Source organism: Sceloporus occidentalis, unplaced genomic scaffold (genome assembly GCF_023333645.1).
Source record: "Sceloporus occidentalis isolate IW3139 unplaced genomic scaffold, rSceOcc1.0.p SCAF_112, whole genome shotgun sequence".
NCBI lineage: Eukaryota > Metazoa > Chordata > Lepidosauria > Squamata > Phrynosomatidae > Sceloporus > Sceloporus occidentalis.
The window spans coordinates 185,967-205,918 of NW_028317092.1; the positions used below are offsets into that span (position 1 = coordinate 185,967).

At 43.4% G+C, this 19,952-nt stretch overlaps 1 protein-coding gene across 1 annotated transcript in view; it reads right to left on the minus strand.

The window, feature by feature from the left end:
* The window catches only part of LOC149282556 (A disintegrin and metalloproteinase with thrombospondin motifs 2-like), a 241,358-nt gene that overhangs the window by 73,568 nt on the left and 147,838 nt on the right, over positions 1-19,952 (minus strand). The window contains exons 12-13 of the mRNA XM_089498057.1: positions 13,555-13,730; positions 7,965-8,098 (exon numbers count right to left, since the gene is read on the minus strand). Coding sequence (XP_089354183.1) covers positions 7,965-8,098; positions 13,555-13,730 — 310 coding nt within the window. The remainder of the gene's footprint in view (positions 1-7,964; positions 8,099-13,554; positions 13,731-19,952) is intronic.

Below are 19,952 nucleotides of genomic sequence, written 5' to 3' on the forward strand. Positions count from 1 at the left end.
CTTTGGGTGGGAGCAGAGGCGGGCACCAATGTTGAAGTTGGTTTTGTGGTAACTGACGGAGGTGCCAATATGGTGAAAGCGCTGCGAGATGGTCATATTGTTGGTGTGCGCTGTGCAGCCCACATCATCCATCTTGTAGTGAAGGCAGCAATGTCAGAAGGAACTAATGTGGCAGCAGTAGTTCTGTCCCGCTGCAGAAAGATCGCTGGGCACTTTCACCATAGTGTTAAGGCTAGCCAACTTTTGAGGGAAGAGCAGGCGAGGTCAGGTCTTCCCGTACACTGCCTACATCAGGATGTCAGTACACGGTGGAACTCCACGTTAGACATGCTAGAGAGGATTTTGGAGCAGCAGAGGGCAATCCATAATCTTGCCTCAGAGCACAATATTGGGATTACCTCTCCATTGAATAGGGAGGATTGGACAGTGATCGCCCAGCTAGTGGCAGTCCTTAAACCATTCAGGGATGCCACAGAAAATTTAAGCTCAAACACTGCCAGTCTGGCCCAGGTAATCCCTGTGTTCTCCCATCTAGGCAGCAAGATGGATGTGTTCCTTGGAAACCGTGAGGCTGTTCAAGGTGGCACTCTACATCCTGACGTAGCAGCCATAGTCAGGAAGCTGAAGGATCTGCTAAAAGTACACCTTCGCAAGCGAATGGAAGAGAGTCCCGAAATGATGCTAGCGTGCCTTTGTGATCCAAGAATTAAGGGAAAGCTAGCTTTGAAATTCAATGTTCTCAGTAGCTACCGGGAGCAATTGGTCAACAAGGTGCGTGACTGGCAGCGTAAAATGGGAATGCTGTCCGAGGAGGGTGAGGTGCAGGAGGAGGAAGAGATGATGTGGTCTGCTACCCCTAGCAGCAGCATCAGCAGCAGTGCCACAAGCAGCACAACACAGCTGAGTGGAGCAGCTGCGTTTTGGGAAGAGGCACTTGGCAGTATAGTTGGACCATCTGACAGAGCTAGCAGCAGAAAGGAGAGTAGTGCTGCTGAAATGGTCAAACTTTACCTCTGTGAAGTTCCTTCTGCTCCTAATGTTGATCCTCTTAGCTACTGGGATGAAAAGAAGAGTGTGTGGCCTGCACTCTCATGGGTTGCGCAGCAGCTTCTATCATGTCCGCCAACCACTGTTCAAAGTGAGCGCGTGTTTTCTATGACTGGAAACATACTGAGTCCACAGCGCTCACGCATGGCACCTCATCTGATGGAGCAGATTGCCTTTCTTAAATTCAATCTGCCCAAATTGGGTTACCCAGCTCTTAGCTTGGAAAGTTAAATTTTTTCTCTCTAATGTTTAAGGTAGTTTCTCCCCCTGGTTGCACTTGCTGCGGTGTGGCAATGCCTGCTACCTCCGCTGGTGTAGCCAATTTACGCTAGGGCCTAGTGTCTGAGCTCTGTAAGTCCGCTCCCAAACGCCTAGGACTGACAGTCTTTGGATGCTTTGCCCTGGGGTGAAACAGGTGAGTGGGTCGTCAATTGCCCACTCATTCACCTTTTTCCGTTTCCAACGCTGCTGCTGGTGGTGGTGCCAGTATCTTTTGCCAGTTCGCTTCCTGGCTGAAATCATGCCTCAGATGTCCCTAATGGAAAGGGTAGTTTCTCCCCCCTGGTTGCACTTGCTGCGGTGTGGCAACGCCTGCTACCTCCGCCGGTGTAGCTAGCTTATGCTAGGGCCTTCTGTCTGAGTTCTGTAGGTCTGCTCCCAAACGCCAAGGACTGACAGTGCTTGGATGCTTTGCCCTGGGGTGAAACAGGTGAGCGGGTCGTCAATTGCCCACTCATTCGCCTTTCCCAATTCTGCTGCTGCTGGTGGTGGTGCCAGTGTCTCTCTTCAATGCCAGTTCGCTTCCTGGCTAGTGTCATGCCTCGAATGTCCCTGATGGTAAGGGTAGTTTCTCCCCCCTGGTTGCACTTGCTGCGGTGTGGCAACGCCTGCTACCTCCGCCGGTGTAGCCAGCTTACGCTAGGGCCTTGTGTCTGAGTTCTGTAGGTCTGCTCCCAAACGCCAAGGACTGACAGTGCTTGGATGCTTTGCCCTGGGGTGAAACAGGTGAGCGGGTCGTCAATTGCCCACTCATTCGCCTTTCCCAATTCTGCTGCTGCTGGTGGTGGTGCCAGTGTCTCTCTTCAATGCCAGTTCGCTTCCTGGCTAGTGTCATGCCTCGAATGTCCCTGATGGTAAGGGTAGTTTCTCCCCCCTGGTTGCACTTGTTGCGGTGTGGCAACGCCTGCTACCTCCGCCGGTGTAGCCAGCTTACGCTAGGGCCTTGTGTCTGAGTTCTGGAAGTCCGCTCCCAAACGCCAAGGACTGACAGTGTTTGGATGCTTTGCTCTGGGGTGAAACAGGTGAGTGGGTCGCCAATTGCCCACTCATTCGCCTTTCCCAATTCTGCTGCTGCTGCTGGTGGTGGTGCCAGTGTCTCTTCGATGCCAGTTCGCTTCCTGGCTAGTGTCATGAATCAAATGTCCCTAATGGTAAGGGCAGTTTCTCCCCCCTGGCTGCCTCTGTCTGCGGTGTGGCAACGCCTGCTACCTCCGCCGGAGTGGCCAGCTTACGCTAGGGCCTTGTGTCTGAGCTCTGGAAGTCTGCTGCCAAACGTCTAAGACTGACAGTGTTTGGGTGCTTTGCCCTGGGGTGAAACAGGTGAGTGGGTCGCCAATTGCCCACTCATTCGCCTTTCCCATTTTTCAATGCTGCTGCTGGTGGTGGTGGTGCCAGCATCTCTTCTCTGCCAGTTCGCTTCCTGGCTAGAGTCATGCCCAAAATGTCCCTAATTGTAAGGGCAGTTTCTCCCCCCTGGCTGCCTCTGTCTGCGGTGTGGCAACGCCTGCTACCTCCGCCGGAGTGGCCAGCTTACGCTAGGGCCTTGTGTCTGAGCTCTGGAAGTCTGCTGCCAAACGTCTAAGACTGACAGTGTTTGGGTGCTTTGCCCTGGGGTGAAACAGGTGAGTGGGTCGCCAATTGCCCACTCATTCGCCTTTTCAATGCTGCTGCTGGTGGTGGTGCCAGCATCTCTTCTCTGCCAGTTCGCTTCCTGGCTAGAGTCATGCCCAAAATGTCCCTAATGGTAAGGGCAGTTTCTCCCCCCTGGCTGCCTCTGTTTGCGGTGTGGCAACGCCTGCTACCTCCGCCGGAGTGGCCAGCTTACGCTAGGGCCTTGTGTCTGAGCTCTGGAAGTCTGCTGCCAAACGTCTAAGACTGACAGTGTTTGGGTGCTTTGCCCTGGGGTGAAACAGGTGAGTGGGTCGCCAATTGCCCACTCATTCGCCTTTTCAATGCTGCTGCTGGTGGTGGTGCCAGCATCTCTTCTCTGCCAGTTCGCTTCCTGGCTAGTGTCATGCCTCAAATGTCCCTAATTGTAAGGGCAGTTTCTCCCCCCTGGCTGCCTCTGTCTGCGGTGTGGCAACGCCTGCTACCTCCGCCGGAGTGGCCAGCTTACGCTAGGGCCTTGTGTCTGAGCTCTGGAAGTCTGCTGCCAAACGTCTAAGACTGACAGTGTTTGGGTGCTTTGCCCTGGGGTGAAACAGGTGAGTGGGTCGCCAATTGCCCACTCATTCGCCTTTTCAATGCTGCTGCTGGTGGTGGTGCCAGCATCTCTTCTCTGCCAGTTCACTTCCTGGCTAGAGTCATGCCCAAAATGTCCCTAATGGTAAGGGCAGTTTCTCCCCCCTGGCTGCCTCTGTTTGCGGTGTGGCAACGCCTGCTACCTCCGCCGGAGTGGCCAGCTTACGCTAGGGCCTTGTGTCTGAGCTCTGGAAGTCTGCTGCCAAACGTCTAAGACTGACAGTGTTTGGGTGCTTTGCCCTGGGGTGAAACAGGTGAGCGGGTCGCCAATTGCCCACTCATTTGCCTTTCCCATTTCCTTTTCCATTTCATTATTTTCCTTCTGATACACAACCAACCAAACATAACACACACAATAACACATATAACACATATAACACACAGTGACATCACACATAACACACATACACACACACTTACAATGCACAAAACACAAGGACCTTTTCCTTGTTATTTGCCCTGGCCTTCACTCACTAATAGCATTACATTAACACTATAACTCACACTTCACCCTATAACATTTTTCCATCCACATACCTGCCAACAGACCCAACTTTTTCAGGGACAGTCCTGCTTTTTTCCAGTCCTGTCCCATCTAATTTAGCTAAACTAGGTATGCAAAATGCAAATACACATAGGTAGTTATAGCTCGGTAGGTAACGCTACTATAAACATTTAATAAATATAATCAAGTACTAAATAATAAATCTAACTTTAAAATACATTTAAATAAACCCCTATTTTTTTTTTAAAAAAAACATTAAAATTAAATTATTATTATTTAGACATAATCCATCTTTAACCAAACCAGTGCACTGCTACTAATCTTAAACATAACCGTACATTAACCCTAAGCTATTTTTTAGTTCTTGTCCAACATTTTTCCATCAGCATACCTGCCAACACACCCAAGATTTTGGTGGACAGTCCTGCTATTTTCCAGTCCTGTCCAATAAGTAAGTTGGGTTGTTGCAAAGTATGCCATTGTAAATAGGTAGCAAATGTTAGGCATGTAAAGTGGTCCAAAATCAATTTAAAAATGTAAAATATTCCCTATTCTTTTATTAAACATCTATGGACAGTACACCTCGGTATGTGTGTGCAACTCTATTGGTCGTTTCGGCAGGGGGCTCGCCTGCCATCAACGAATGAAGTGCATTCTGCAGTTCTGCAATTCACTCGTTGATGCCAGACCAGCCCCCTGCCGAAACGACCAATAGAGCTGCACACACGTACCTTCACGGCAGCTGCTGCTGCTGTGATGTGTTATTAACCCCGTATTAACCCCTGCTAGGCAACCAGGAGGAAAACGAAGATTAAACGAACACGAAGAATGTCCGCGAATATTCGCCCGAAGAGAAGACAGGAACGGGCGAATATTCGCGGAATACGAAGATTTTTTTTTCCCCGAAGACGAGCACGAAGACGAACACGAAGAGCCCCCTGGTGCCCAAGTCTAATTACAATGCATTAAACAGGAAAGAACTATACACAGGGCCGGCCTTAGGTGTTCAGGTGCCCTGTGCAGACTAATTCTCTGCCCCCTCGCCAAAAAAGAAAGGGAAAAAAAATCTTGTAACAAACAACTAGTTTTAATTAGAAATGTATGTGCAAGTGCAAACAAGTACAATAATATATAACTGGAAACACTGGTAACAATAATGAACCTTACATAAATCTTTGTAACAAAAAAATTGGATCCTAGGCAATTATTTCCTTTGCACTCCCTCCACGCACCCTAGCATGCAATCACTCCCTCCGCTCCCACACCAAAAAAAAAAATTGGCCACACTGACTGCAGATTAGGGCAAGTCTGTAAGAGTCAGTACAGTATTCCCTTCTTCTGACACTACCGTGACTTTGAAAGGTCCTCTCCCCCGTAATCATCCCTTTGTCCCCTCATTCACTATCCCACACCTCTTTTCCTTCCTCCCTGTAGTTCAGGTATAGATCACATAAACAACACTTGCGTGTATAGCATTGCAGGTATAGTCCAACAGAAAAACACACAAACCCAGCTTTGCAGGTATAGATCAACTGGGGATCACATGTAAACTCAGCACTGAAGGTATAGATCAACTAAATATGATATACAAACCCAGGTCTACAGAAAAAAAATATATGGAAACATAGCATATCAGATATAGATCAACAGAATAACACAAATTTGGCTTTGCAGGTATAGATCAACTGGAAATCACATATAAACTCAGCATTAAAGGTCTATACCTAAATTACCGGCATAGATCACAGGTTGCACACCCGAAAACCAGCCCCGATATCCACATAGAACTTGACCAGCACCCAGATTACACACACAAATTACAACCCAGCCTAAGCCATCTTTGTCCCCAAACAGCCTGCCCTGTGCCATCTTTGTCCCATAAACACCCTTGCCTGTGCCATTTTTGTCCCATAAACACCCTGTCCATGCCATCTTGGTCCCTAAAGCTCAAACACCCTGCTTGTGCCATCTTTGCCTTTCCCCAAATCACTTATACATCTATGATACACACAAAACACGTATACAGTCACTCACTCATTCACTCTGCCATTTACACAATTCCTTCACACAATTATTCATTCTCTCACTCATTCACACAAATCATTTACACATATTCTTTAATACATTCTCACAATTCATTCACGCAATTCATCCACACATTAATTCATTAATTATCGCTCAATGTATCCACACATTTATTCATTCATTCTCTCCCATATTCACACAATTGATACAGACATAAATTTATTATCTCGCACATTCACACAATTCATCCACACATGAATTCATTTATTCTCTCACGCATTCACACAATTCATCCACACAATACTTCATTCATTATCTTACTCATTCTCACTCTTTCTTTTAAGATTCCTACTAACCCCTTTCTCACCATCACTTCCCCCTTCTCACTATCTACCCCCTCTCCTCCCTTTCTCTTAATCTCCTCCCCTTCTCACTATCTACCCACTTCCCCCCTACTCACTGTCTACTGCCTCTACTACCCTTCTCACTATCTATCCCCTCTCCCCCCTTCTTACTATCTATCCGCTCTCCCTCCTTCTTACTATCTACCCCCCCTTTGCAGTTCACTTACCCTGGTGAAGTCATGTGGTGGGAGCATGAGGCCTCAGTCTCTTTGTCATATTTAAAACCACACAAGTGTCTGCGCACCCAAATAATAAGTGAGTAAATTATATGTGCAACACAAAAATAATATGTACAAAGATACCCAGCGAGAGTTCCCACACACAGTATCCAAAAGGTTCATATATAAAAGGAAGAGAAAAAAGAAAGAAAAAAATTATGGTGTAGTATATCAAAGTATGTCTTTAAAAAAACACTATTAAGCAGATCGGACCCTTACAATTTAAAGAGCATAAATATGCCCATACATAGAATGTAGTGGTCTCCTTAGGAGTTTCTTTATCCCACACTGGTACTTGTAGATAAAGAAGGTAGGCAGCGGAGGGGAGTAGGTAAAAACGATAATTTTAATGTATAAAAGAAAGGCAAACTTGTTGTCCTCCGATGCACCAGATGAAGCGATAAGCGAAACGCGTAGTGCGTGTTGACGACATTGGGAGGAGGAGTAGCATTACGTGGATCAGAGGACTAAGACGGCTGCTACGAAGTTTGAAGCCTGGACTCTGTAACATCCGAAAGGAGGACAACAAGTTTGCCTTTCTTTTATACATTAAAATTATCGTTTTTACCTACTCCCCTCCGCTGCCTACCTAGAGACCTAAAGACGTACTTTGATATACTACACCATAATTTTTTTTTCTTTCTTTTTTCTCTTCCTTTTATATATGAACCTTTTGGATACTGTGTGTGGGAACTCTCGCTGGAAGGGTATCTTTGTACATATTATTTTTGTGTTGCACATATAATTTACTCACTCATTATTTGGGTGTGCAGACACTTGTGTGGTTTTGATTGTATTTAATTTGGAACATTTTGGGGAGTTTGTTCCTGTGTTTTTGCAGCACCACTTCACCAGAAGGTGTAATACTTATATTTAATTAGAATATTGCACTTCACTTTTTTGTATTCTTTGTCATATTTATACGTCATATTCCAGGGCTCACCATGAAGCGCCGCACCGCAAACAATGCCTCGAACTCCCACCGGAGCAGAGGAGACAAAGGGGGCCGAGCGGTTGCTAAAAACTTTTTCATGTGCGACCACTCAGCGCCCCTTTCTCTCCTCCTCTCCCTGCCACCTTCGCACACCCCTAAGGCCGGCCCTAACTATACATTTAAACAGCATAATCAAATAGTACCTTGCCTTAGCAATATAGATATGAATGGGTTTCATAACCCTTCCTTTTAGACACTGTACATTGTAAGCATTCTCTTAATATCAATTCTATAACATTTGAATTACTTACCAGACATTCACCTCGAACACAAATGCTATGAGAGTCTTTGTATGAGCAGAGTGTTCCATCATGTGCTACTCTCTTCATATACACAACATCACCGATTTCCTTTGATTGACAGTAAAGATGGCATCTTTCTTTTTCTAAAAAATGTATATATATTTTTTATAGAAAGTGCGCAAAGTGCACAAAACACCTAGATCATGCAATACAGCGACACAAAAAAAGTTGTCATTTGTTTAAAGAAGCCAGGTGCAACTGGTTGCCAGGTATATATATAAAACGAGTTACATAGAGCTAGATATCAGAGCTAGATAAGTGTTTCACCATCTCATTTTATTGAACACAATAGTGTTTCATTTTAACGTTAATTGGTTCAGAACAGATTACCGTATTTGCTCGATTATAAGACGATTAAAAATACCCCTCGTCTTATAATCGGGGTCGTCTTATAATCAGACCTCAAATAGGTCTGACTATAAGACGACTAAGATCCAGATCCCCCGCAGCTGGATCCTCCTGTCTCCCACCCCCCCGCCCCACTTACCGGTACTTCTGAGTCCCCGGTGTGTAGCTGGGGCAGCGTGTAGATGTCTACGCGATTCGCGTAGACAACTTCCGCTGCAGCAGGAAGGAGGTGTGGCTAGCAGCAGGGGTTGTCTGCGTCCATCGCGCAGACCTTCCCCGACTGTCAGAGATCAGAGTTCCCACACCGGTGCCGGTGACTGATCTCTGACAGTCGGGGAAGGTCTGCGCGATGGACGCAGACAACCCCCGCTGCTAGCCACGCCTCCTTCCGGCTGCAGCGTAAGTGCGTGGGATCTAAATGCTGCCCCGGCTACATGACAAGGAAGTTAGAAGCACCGGTAAGTTTGGGGGGGGGAGTGTTAAATGGGGGGCATAAGGCATTTCTGGAGGCAGAGTGCTCTGTGAAATGCCTTTTAACCCCCTTAATGCCACTCTGCCTCCAGAAATGCCTTTTTAACCCTCTATATGCCACTCTGCCTCCTGAATGCCTTAAACCTCCCTAGATGCCACTCTTCCCCATAATATGCCTTTTAACCCTCTAAATGCCAGAGTGGCATATAGGGGTATAAGGCATTTCTGGAGGCAGAGTGGCACATAGGGGGTCAAAAGGCATATCATGGGGCACAGTGGCATATAGGGTTAAAAGGCATATCATGGGGCACAGTGGCATATAGGGGTATAAGGCATTTCTGGGGCAGATGTGCATAACTGGGGGACAGGTTGGAAAATAGAAGGAAATAAAACCAAAATATTTTTCTCAATCATAGCTTTTATTAAAAAAAATAGTTTACATGAATTAACATTTACTGGTAAAACGTTTTTCCTATAGGGTCGTCTTATATTCAGGCTTTTTCTTTTTTTCCTAAATTAATATTCAGATTTGGGGGGTCGTCTTATAAGCAGGGTCGTCTTATAATCGAGCAAATACGGTATTTAAAACTTAGATAAACTGCATGAAGTTATACCTGTTTGTTTTCTCATATATACATATCCAGCTTTTGGACTGTGAGGCAGGATAGTTTAACTAAAAATGGCAACTTCTTTCACACAGGTGCATCATCAGATCTCTGTCGAGCCATATGCTTTTATAAAATGCATAATAGTATTTACAAATACAAAGAGATATGTTTAACCCCTTCGGGATAATGGCTGATTTTATTTTTTGTACCCTTCGTGTTAACATTTCTGTGGTGCTCGTGTTTAACTGTAATTTTCTTCTTTCCTAATTTTCATTATTTTTCTGCACGTTATGGGGCAATAAGTACAAGTAGGATTTTGCTATTTCAAAACCATTTTTTCCAAATCTGTTAATTCTTCCCCATGTGCTATTTAGGGTATCTTTGAAGCTGGCCAATGCAATTAACTCCACCAAACCATATTTTCTGAGGACTAGACACCCTAGGGTATTTCAAATGCTAATATTTTAACTCTTTCCATGCACTAATTCTACTACCAGTCATTTTTTTTCACACAGATTTTACTTCAGGTATGAACATACAGGACCTAGTATATGTCGCTGTCACAGAACACCCGAATATATATTCAGTAAAACCTCCTGAGTACAGTCATACCCCCACATGCATGGGTTTGTCGGGTTGTTTGGGGGCTAAAAGGCCACATTTGGGACATGTGCATTTTTCACATTGGAAATTTGACATGTGGTCCTCCTTCCCCCTGTGTTAATTTTAAAAGTAGACACCCCATGCTCATGAAAATATTTTTTATATACAGTATCTCACAAATATCTCTCACCCCTCACATTTTTCTAAATATTTTGTTATATCTTGTCATGTGACTACACTGAAGAAATGACACTCTGCTACAATGTAAAGTAGCGAGTGTACAGTCTGTATAACAGTGTAAATTTGCCGTCCCCTCACAATAACTCAACACACAGTCATTAATGTCTAAACAACAAAAGTGAGTACACCCTTAAGTGGAAATGTCCAAATTGGGCCCAAAGTGTCAATATTTTGTGTGGCCACCATCATTTTCCAGTACTGCCTTAACCCTCTTGGGCATGGAGTTCACCAGAGCTTCACAGGTTGCCACTGGAGTCCTCTTCCACTCCTCCATGACGACATCATGGAGCTGGTGGATGTAAGAGACCTTGCGCTCCCCCAGGCAATGGTCTTCTTGGAGGTGTGATTGGAATCATTATCATGTTGGAATACTGCCCTGCAGCCCAGTCTCTGAAGGGAGGGGATCATGCAGGCCCAGACCATGACATTCCCACCACCATGCTTGACTGTAGGCAAGACACACTTGTCTTTGTACTCCTCACCTGGTTGCTGCCACACACGCTTGACACCATCTGAACCAAATAAATGTATCTTGGTCTCATCAGACCACAGGACATGGTTTCCAGTAATCCATGTCCTTAGTCTTCAGCAAACTGTTTGCAGGCTTTCTTGTGCATCATCTTTAGAAAAGGCTTCCTTCTGGGCAGACCAATTTGATGCAGTGTGCGGTGTATGGGTTGAGCATTGACAGGTTGACCCCCACCCCTTCAACCTCTGCAGCAATGCTGGCAGCACTCATAAGTCTATTTCCCAGATACAACCTCTGGATATGACGCTGAGCACGTGCACTCAACTTCTTTGGTCGACCATGGCGAGGCCTGCGAGTGCAACGTGTCCTGTGAAACCGCTGTATGGTCTTGCCCACCGTGCTGCAGCTCAGTTTCAGGGTCTTGGCAATCTTCTTATAGCCTAGGATATCTTTATGTAGAGCAACAATTTTTTTCAGATCCTCAGAAAGTTCTTTGTCATGAGGCGCCACGTTGAACTTCCAGTGACCAGTATGAGAGAGTGAGAGCGATAACACCAAATTTCACAACTGCTCCCCATTCACACCTGAGACCTTGTAACACTAGCTAATTGGGCCCACTTAGGGGTGTACTCACTTTTGTTGCCAAGGTTTAGACATTGATGGCTGTGTGTTGAGTTATTTTGATGGGAATAAGACAGGCTGTACACTCACTGCTTTACATTGTAGCAGAGTGTAATTTATTCAATGTTGTCACATGAAAGGATATAATAAAATATTTACAAAAATGTGAGGGGTGTACTCACTTTTGTGAGATACCGTATATATTTTTTGGCCTTTTTTGAAAAAAAAATTTGGAACGGGAAGGTTCCCCTGATGGCGACATCAGTGGAAAATTATTTTTACATGTTTTTTTTATTTATTTTTTAAACATTTTTTTTCTTTTATATTTTTTATATATTTTTTTACTAATTACATTGTGATTACGAAGCTGGGCTCCATTGACTTGCTTGGTTAAATGCAGTACCTGTATTCAACTTGCAACGGGAGCCAGAGTTCTCAGGAGGGTCTGGAGAGATCCTCTTGGAAACCTTGCCAACCTCTTTACGCACCAACATCTTGTGAGTAGCAAACTCTTGCATTGGCGGTTGGGTGTTGTGTCGCTGAATGTCCTGCTATAAAGACATTTAAGCGACACCATTGATTGTTGACACCCCAGGGCAGAGGCGTATCTAGGGTATGGCACCTATGGCTCGTGCCATAGGCGCCATTTGAAGGGGGCACCAGTGAGCGGCTTTCAAACGCAAACTTTTTTTTTTTTGATGCGGAGGAGAGAGAGGGGCGCCAAGCAACCGCTCGGCGCCCCTCATTCTCCTCCACGAGGCCTCTACCTCCGGTCCTGGTGCCGGTGCCGGCATTTCATGCTGAGCGCCGTAATATGACATCATATTTCGGCGCCCAGCAGTAAAGCAGAGGGCACCGGCGAGTGCAGGATGACAGCAGCATTGTATATATAGGGTATATAGTGGGTAGGGGGGGAGGGTATATAGTGGGTAGGGGGGAGGGTATATAGTGGGTAGGGGGGGAGGGTATATAGTGGGTAGGGGGGGAGGGTATATAGTGGGTAGGGGGGGTATATAGTGGGGGGAGAGGGTATATAGTGGCTAGGGGGGGAGAGGGTATATAGTGGGTGGGGGGGAGAGGGTATATAGTGGGTGGGGGGAGAGGGTATATAGTGCGTGGGGGGGAGGGTATATAGTGCGTGGGGGGGGAGGGTATATAGTGGGTGGGGGGGAGAGGGTATATAGTGGGTGGGGGGGAGAGGGTATATAGTGGGTAGGGGGGAGAGGGTATATAGTGGGTAGGGGGGAGAGGATATATAGTGGGTAGGGGAGGAGAGGATATATAGTGGGTAGGGGGAGAGGATATATATTGGGTAGGGGGGAGAGGATATATATATTGGGTAGGGGGGGAGAGGATATATAGTGGGTAGGGGGGGAGAGGGTATATAGTGGGTAGGGGGGAGGGTATATAGTGGGTAGGGGGGGAGGGTATATATTCCTTCAGTGCTGAGATCACAAGTGAATTTCAATTGATCTGGGTTTGTGTGTTGATCTATCGGCAGCAGGGACTAATATTTATATATATATATATATGGGCAGCAGGGGCTAGTAAATGGGTTTTAGATATTTGGACAGGGGCGCAATTTCAGTGCTTGCCATATGCGCTATTTTCAGTAGATACGCCTCTGCCCCAGGGGCCATGCATGGCCCCTGATGCCGATCTCAGTGTTGCTGAATACCTCAACATACAGCAACACCGTTTGGGTGCAGAAAGCGAATGAAGAACACTTTCTACACCCGTTTAAAGCCATGGCGGTCCTGGCACATCAATTGTTGCTAACTGAATGTTTTTGCGTGATGTGCCCTCAATTGTCGTCAAGAGGTTTACACACTCCCACTAAAAGAAAAGTATTCATTAGCAAACTTTGTTTTAATGGGCATAACAAAGAAAATAATGCTATTCAATTTATGCCATTTGCAATCAACAAATACCCAACCAAATTTAAAAAAGGCAATTACCAGCCACATGTTATTTTGGGTCTTCTAGTGTAAAATGTATCTATGTACTTATTTCCCAAAGGTAACTCATTAACAGCAAGACATATACATATTACTGTGTATAACATAAATTTAAGTATGCATTTTCTAAATATTTAACTTTTGGAAAGTTTGCAAATGTATATATTTTATTATTTTTCTCAATACAATTGTATAGTATTTCAACAAAATGGCAAGTGTACCGTCAGGATGCTCATATGGAAGCCAATGGTGTTTTGTATTCTGATATTCAAAGTATGGATCCCACTGTTTGCACTGTTCCTCACGGAAGTCAATAAAATCTTTGTCACAGTCTTCAGTATTACAAAGCTGTAGCTCATAACTTGGTCCTGCACATGAACGACCTCCATTGGCTGGACTGAAAACAAGAAAAAAAAATTGTGTTTACATTTTGCGTGCTAGTTTAAATGTAAACAAAAATGATTATGCTCAAGTTATTTTAGGGAAATCTTAACAGATCCCTGTCAATTCTTTTTTTTCAGTGGTCACCTAAAAAATAAATAGCATTTGTAACATACACAAGAATATATGTTGCAATTACAAATCCACGCTGCTTGATGAACTCCAGATCCCTTGTTCACTGATGGTGCTTCTACCATTCTTCAATATATGGAGTTCCCCACTCCTCCAGAATTGCAACTAAAGAAGAGGAAAAAAGAAGAGGAGTGCGCCATATGTAGGGTCACAAATAGGAGTTTAATAAGAAATTAAAGATTGCACTTACATAAGGGCCAAAGTTTTAGAGTTTAAAACATATTTTGGTTCAATATACCATTTCTAAACTATGCTCTGTGTTGTCCAAAATGGCTTCTAAATTTGGTGGCCCTTTTTCTTGTGTGTATTTCATTCAGACTTCCCCTCCAAAGAGTGTTTATCAAAAAGAGTCTACATCATACTAACAGTATGTACACTTAAAACATTGCAGATAACTCAATCTAACTTCAATGATCTCAACAGATAACACAATATAAAGAAGAAATATGAAGCATACCCTTCTAGAACAAAAAAAATAATAAATACATGAATCTTAAATATCACAAGGTTTTAACTATCTTAATATTTTTAATTAATATTTTATATTAATCTTAATATAACAAAGGTTGGCTTTTCACTACCAATGGGGTCACTACTTGAAACATTTTGTGTGTAAGTGTGTAAAGTAAAAAGTTGATTTGCTGATTTACTATTTTAAATCTTAATTAATGTTAACAGTGGTTGAAAAAAGTGTGCAACTCCTTAAGTAAATCTAAAATTGCAGTTGAGGAGGCCAGATTGTGAGAGTAAAAAAAAATCAAATGAAGACAACTTCAACTAAATTATGATATTGGGCGTGTATTAATTTGACTTAAACAGATCCAGACATTTTTACACATACATTGTATGCCATTAACAACTATTGGAAAACACGTCTAGACTCCGCATATGTACAGACAAGTAAAAAAGAAACCAGTAACTGTAGCATAAAAAAGGCTACCACACTACTCATACATTAAAATATATGCAACTGAATTAGGAGTTAGATGTATTTATTAAGAAATTGTTATCAAATTTCATCCCAATATTTGACACATAAATCTAATTATTTTATTTTTTAACATTTAACTATATTGGTTGTGTGGAATATTGTGATGTTGGAGAGTATGGGTTATAAGAGGTTAAATGTGCCCTGTATGTGGGGAGATAAGTTAGAGGCTACATTCAAGGGGAACCCCCTCAGAAACATACATGTACTACACATAAGATAAATGATGTAAGAAGTATAACGGTTAACACTTTTAGCTTATACTGGTTTTGAGGAACTGGAGTTTAGAGTGGGCTGGGGACATACGTATGTATGTGTATACATATTGTTGTTTAAATATATCTATGTTCTGTAAGTTCAAATTGTTACTTTTAATAGTAAAAAGTACATTTTTACTAACTGTAACAACCTCTTAAGGTGTTTGCTTATTTTCCTTTGTTCCAATCTTTATATAAATTGTCAGCCTACATGCTTTTGTTTACATTCAAAGAAGTCTGGTGGTCATTGTGACAGAAAGATAGCGCAGGTAGGAGCTCCATTTTGTAACTAATCCCATCAACAGGATTGCTGCCAGGGGAATTAAAGGTTGGGTTGAATACATGTATCTGTTAATTTATGTTAATGCAGTTCTGTGGATATATGAGTCTATGTTTTACAACAATAAACTGTTCATTCCTGCTGTACTCAATTCAAGGTAGTTGTGTCTACTTATTGGGTACACATAGCAGGGTTCCAAGGTATGCATGCTGACTGGTGCTGGAAGTGATTTGGGGGACAACATGAGGATACATCTGGGTGATCTCTGGGAGTTACTACAGCTCTCTTGGAGAACCCTTTACAGTCATTATATGTTTTTATTTCCACAACAGTTTTTTGGGTAGTTGGCAGGATCCCAACATAAGGGAAAACTCATTGAGCCTTTTCTTGGTACTCCTTCCATGACACTTAGCACCAGTGCACAATGCCAGTAAGAAGTTGCAAAGGCCAATAAGATATTATCATGTATAAAAAAAGGGGTATGGATTCATGGGAGGAAGATATCATCTTGCCTCTTTAAAAATCAATAGTAATACCCCACCTTGCATATGTAGAGCAATTCTGGGCACCAGTTCTTAAAAAAGGCATGATGCAACCAGAAACGCTGCAAATGATGGCTACAAACAGGCCCGGACTGGGACAAAAAATAGGCCTGGGCATTTAAGCATGAGCAGCCCATTTTTGTTTATTTTTTTATTTATTGTTAAAGCCCACCCTTCATGTACCATCTTTGCATTTACTCATTCACACAAATCATTAACACATACTCATTAATGCAGTCTCACAAATCATTCAAGCAATTCATCCACACATGAATTCATTAATTGTCATACACATTCACACAATTCATCCACACATTTATTCATTCATTCTCATACGCATTCACACTACCCCCTCTCCCCATCTTATCTGCCCCTTCTCACAATGTTCCCCCTTTTCACTATGTACCCCCTCTCACTATCTATCCCCTCTCCCCATTTCTCACTATCTAACCCCCCTCTGCCCCTTCTCACCCTACTTACCTTGCTGCCGGAGCAAGCAGCAACTGCGACCGGGCCCTTGGTAGGGCCGGATTGACTTAGGTGCTGATGGAGCTGCAGCTCCAGGCCCCTACCTTAAAATAGGCCCAGTCAGGACCGGACTGACTGGGCCTATGCAGCCTCTACGGCCGCATTAACGCAGGGCCCCTTAAGCCTGCCGCAACTGCGACCGGGTCCGCCACTCTAAGGGGCCGGGAAGCCCCACCAGGGCCGGCCTTAGGGGTCTGCGGCCGCACAGGGCTTAAATTAAAACATAAGGGGGATTTTTTTAAACTTTATTTAACATCCTCCATGTTAAATAAAGTTAACAAAAACTTTATTTAACATGGAGGATGTTAAATAAAGTAAAAAAAAAAACAACAAAAAACCCCACCGATGTTTTAATTTAAACCCTGTGCGGCCGCACAACCCGTAAGGCCGGCCCTGGTGGGGGCTTCCCGGCCCCTTAGACTGGCGAACCCGGTCGCAGTTGCGGCGGGCTTAAAGTGCTTAATGCCCTGCGTTAATGCGACCGTAGAGGGGCCAGTCAGGACCGAACTGACTGGGCCTATTTTAAGGTAGGGGCCTGGAGCTGCAGCTGCAGCTCCATCAGCCCCTAAGTCAATCCGGCCCTGCCACGGCCCGGCCCACCGGGCAAATGCCCCGTGTGCCCGATGGCCAGTCCGGGCCTGGCTACAAAACTAGTAAGTGGATTGGAATATTTTACTTAGGAAGAGAGACTTAAAAAGTTGTATCTATATATGCTAAAAAACAGTATGTTAGAGGGGATATAATAACATTGTATAAATATATGCAGGGACAATATAAAGAGCTCTCCAGTGACCTGTTCATTAACAGAAATGTACAAAGAACAAGAGGTCATCCTCTGAGACTTTTTACAGTAAGGGCAATAAAGGTATGGAATTCACTACCAAGAGGTGCTGCTATCAAATACAATGGGTGCCTTCAAAGAGGGTCTGGATATTTGTCTTTTTAGAAAAGCAGAATATACAGGGCTATAAAGCATTAATACCGTATTTGCTCGATTATAAGACGACCACCCCAATCTGAATATTAATTTAGGAAAAAAAGAAAAAGCCCGAATATAAGACGACCCTATAGGAAAAAAGTTTTACCAGTAAATGTTAATTCATGTAAACTATTTTTTTTAATAAAAGCTATGATTGAGAAAAATATTTTGGTTTTATTTCCTTCTATTTTCCAACCTGCCCCCCAGTTATGCACATCTGCTCCAGAAATGCCTTATACCCCCTATATGCCACTGTGCCCCATGATATGCCTTTTAACCCTCTAAATGCCACTGTGCCCCATGATATGCCTTTTAACCCTATATGCCACTGTGCCCCATGATATGCCTTTTGACCCCCTATGTGCCACGCTGCCTCCAGAAATGCCTTATACCCCCTATATGCCACTCTGGCATTAAGGGGGTTAAAAGGCATATTATGGGGCAGAGTGGCATATAGGGAGGTTTAAGGCATTTCAGGAGGCAGAGTGGCGTATAGAGAGTTAAAAAGGCATTACTGGAGGCAGAGTGGCATTACACACTGCCTCCAGAAATGCCTTATGCCCCCAATTTAACACTCCCTCCCCCTCCCTCCTCCAAACTTACCGGTGCTTCTGAATCCCGTCATGTAGCCGGGGCAGCGTGTAGAGCTCTACGCGATTCGCGTAGACAACTTATGCTGCAGCCGGAAGGAGGTGTGGCTAGCCGCGGGGGTTGTCTGCGTCCATCGCGCAGACCTTCCCCGACTTTCAGAGAGAATTCCCCGCACGCGAATCACGTAGAGCTCTACACGCTGCCCCGGCTACACACCGACTCAGAAGCACCGGTAAGTAGGGCGGCGGGGGGGGGGAGACAGGAGGATCCAGGGGATCTGGATCTTAGTTGTCTCATAGTCAGACCTATTTGAGGTCTGATTATAAGATGACCCCGTTTATAAGACGAGGGGTATTTTCCAGAGCATTTGCTCTGAAAAAAACCTCGTCTTATAATCAAGCAAATACGGTACTTTAGAGGTTCTTAATCCAAGAAGAAATCTGATTGCCTTTTGGAGTCACAAAGGATTTTTTGCCCCTGAGGAAGGATATGTAAAAGAGTTGAACTTGATGATGTTTTTTTTTTTACAATGTCATATGTTACTGTGACACAAACCTAGCGTGCCGCCAAGGTAAGAAAAAAATGTCTGTGGTTGTGCCTCTTGTAAATTGGTTTTGCTCTCTTCAAGGATATGCTATTCTTGGTGATAGGATCTTTTACTTTGAGTGTATGAACATTAATAACATTGGTTTTATAAGATGACCTAGGTCAGGGATATTGGACTGCTGTGTGACTGTGATCCATACACGTTTTTATGTCAGCTAACAGCTTAATTAAATACTTGTTGTTGAAGTGATTCACAGGGAAAGCATATTTAAAGTAAGACAAAACAATATTAGCTATATTAATATGTATGTAATGTGTATTAATAAATATAGTATAGCACTTATACTATGTTAGTGAATATACTCTGCTTTAAAAGGAATGCAATTGTTAAAGTTGTTTTGTATATTTCTACTCCAATGTGCTTCATCATTGTTATACAAATGAAAGTTAATAAATGATAGATAGTTAGTTTTCTAACTTCTAGCATATCTACCATAACTATTTCTTAGTGTAATAGAAAAGGACTTTTTGATTTGGAAAATCTTTTAGTCATCTACAAAAGGTAATGAAAAAAACTACTAATTCGATGATAATTGCCCTAAATACCAATGTTTTTATTGTTATTGTTTTTTTCGTAGGGAAATTAGTATAAGTAGCATATCATTACTTCAAAACCATTTTTCAAATCTGGGTATTCTGCCCCCATCTCCTATTTGGGACATCTTTAAATCCGGTCACTTCAATTTACCCCTATCAAACACCCCAGGGTATTTCAAATACTAGTAACACCCGTCTTCCATTAATTCTATTACCAGAAAAAGTTATTTCACACACATTGTACTTCAATGAATTTACAGCTTCTCGTATATGTTGCTGCAATATATGTTCACTATAGCTAAAAGGCCACATTTGGGACAGTTTTTTGAAAACTACACACCCCAGTGTATTTCAAACGCTGGTATTTTAGTTCTTTTCATGCTCTTGGTTTTCTACCACCAGTCTCAAAATTTGTGGTACTATTTTTTTCCACATTGTATTTAAGATATGAATTTACAGTTACTGGTATATGTTACAGCCACTCCTATATGTGTTAAGCAACATCTCCTGAGTAGAATGATACTACCCATGCATGGGTTTGGCATGTGGTTGGTCTGTGCCCATGTCCTATTTGGGAAATCTTTGAACCCAGCCAATTCAATTTACCTCATCAAATTATACATTTTTGAAAACTTTCCCCATGCCAGGATTTTTGTGAAGGTACAATGCTAATTTTAGGACTTACTCATAGAAATCAAGTTTTTCTTTCTTTTTGTTTTAGATTTTTGGAAATTGTTT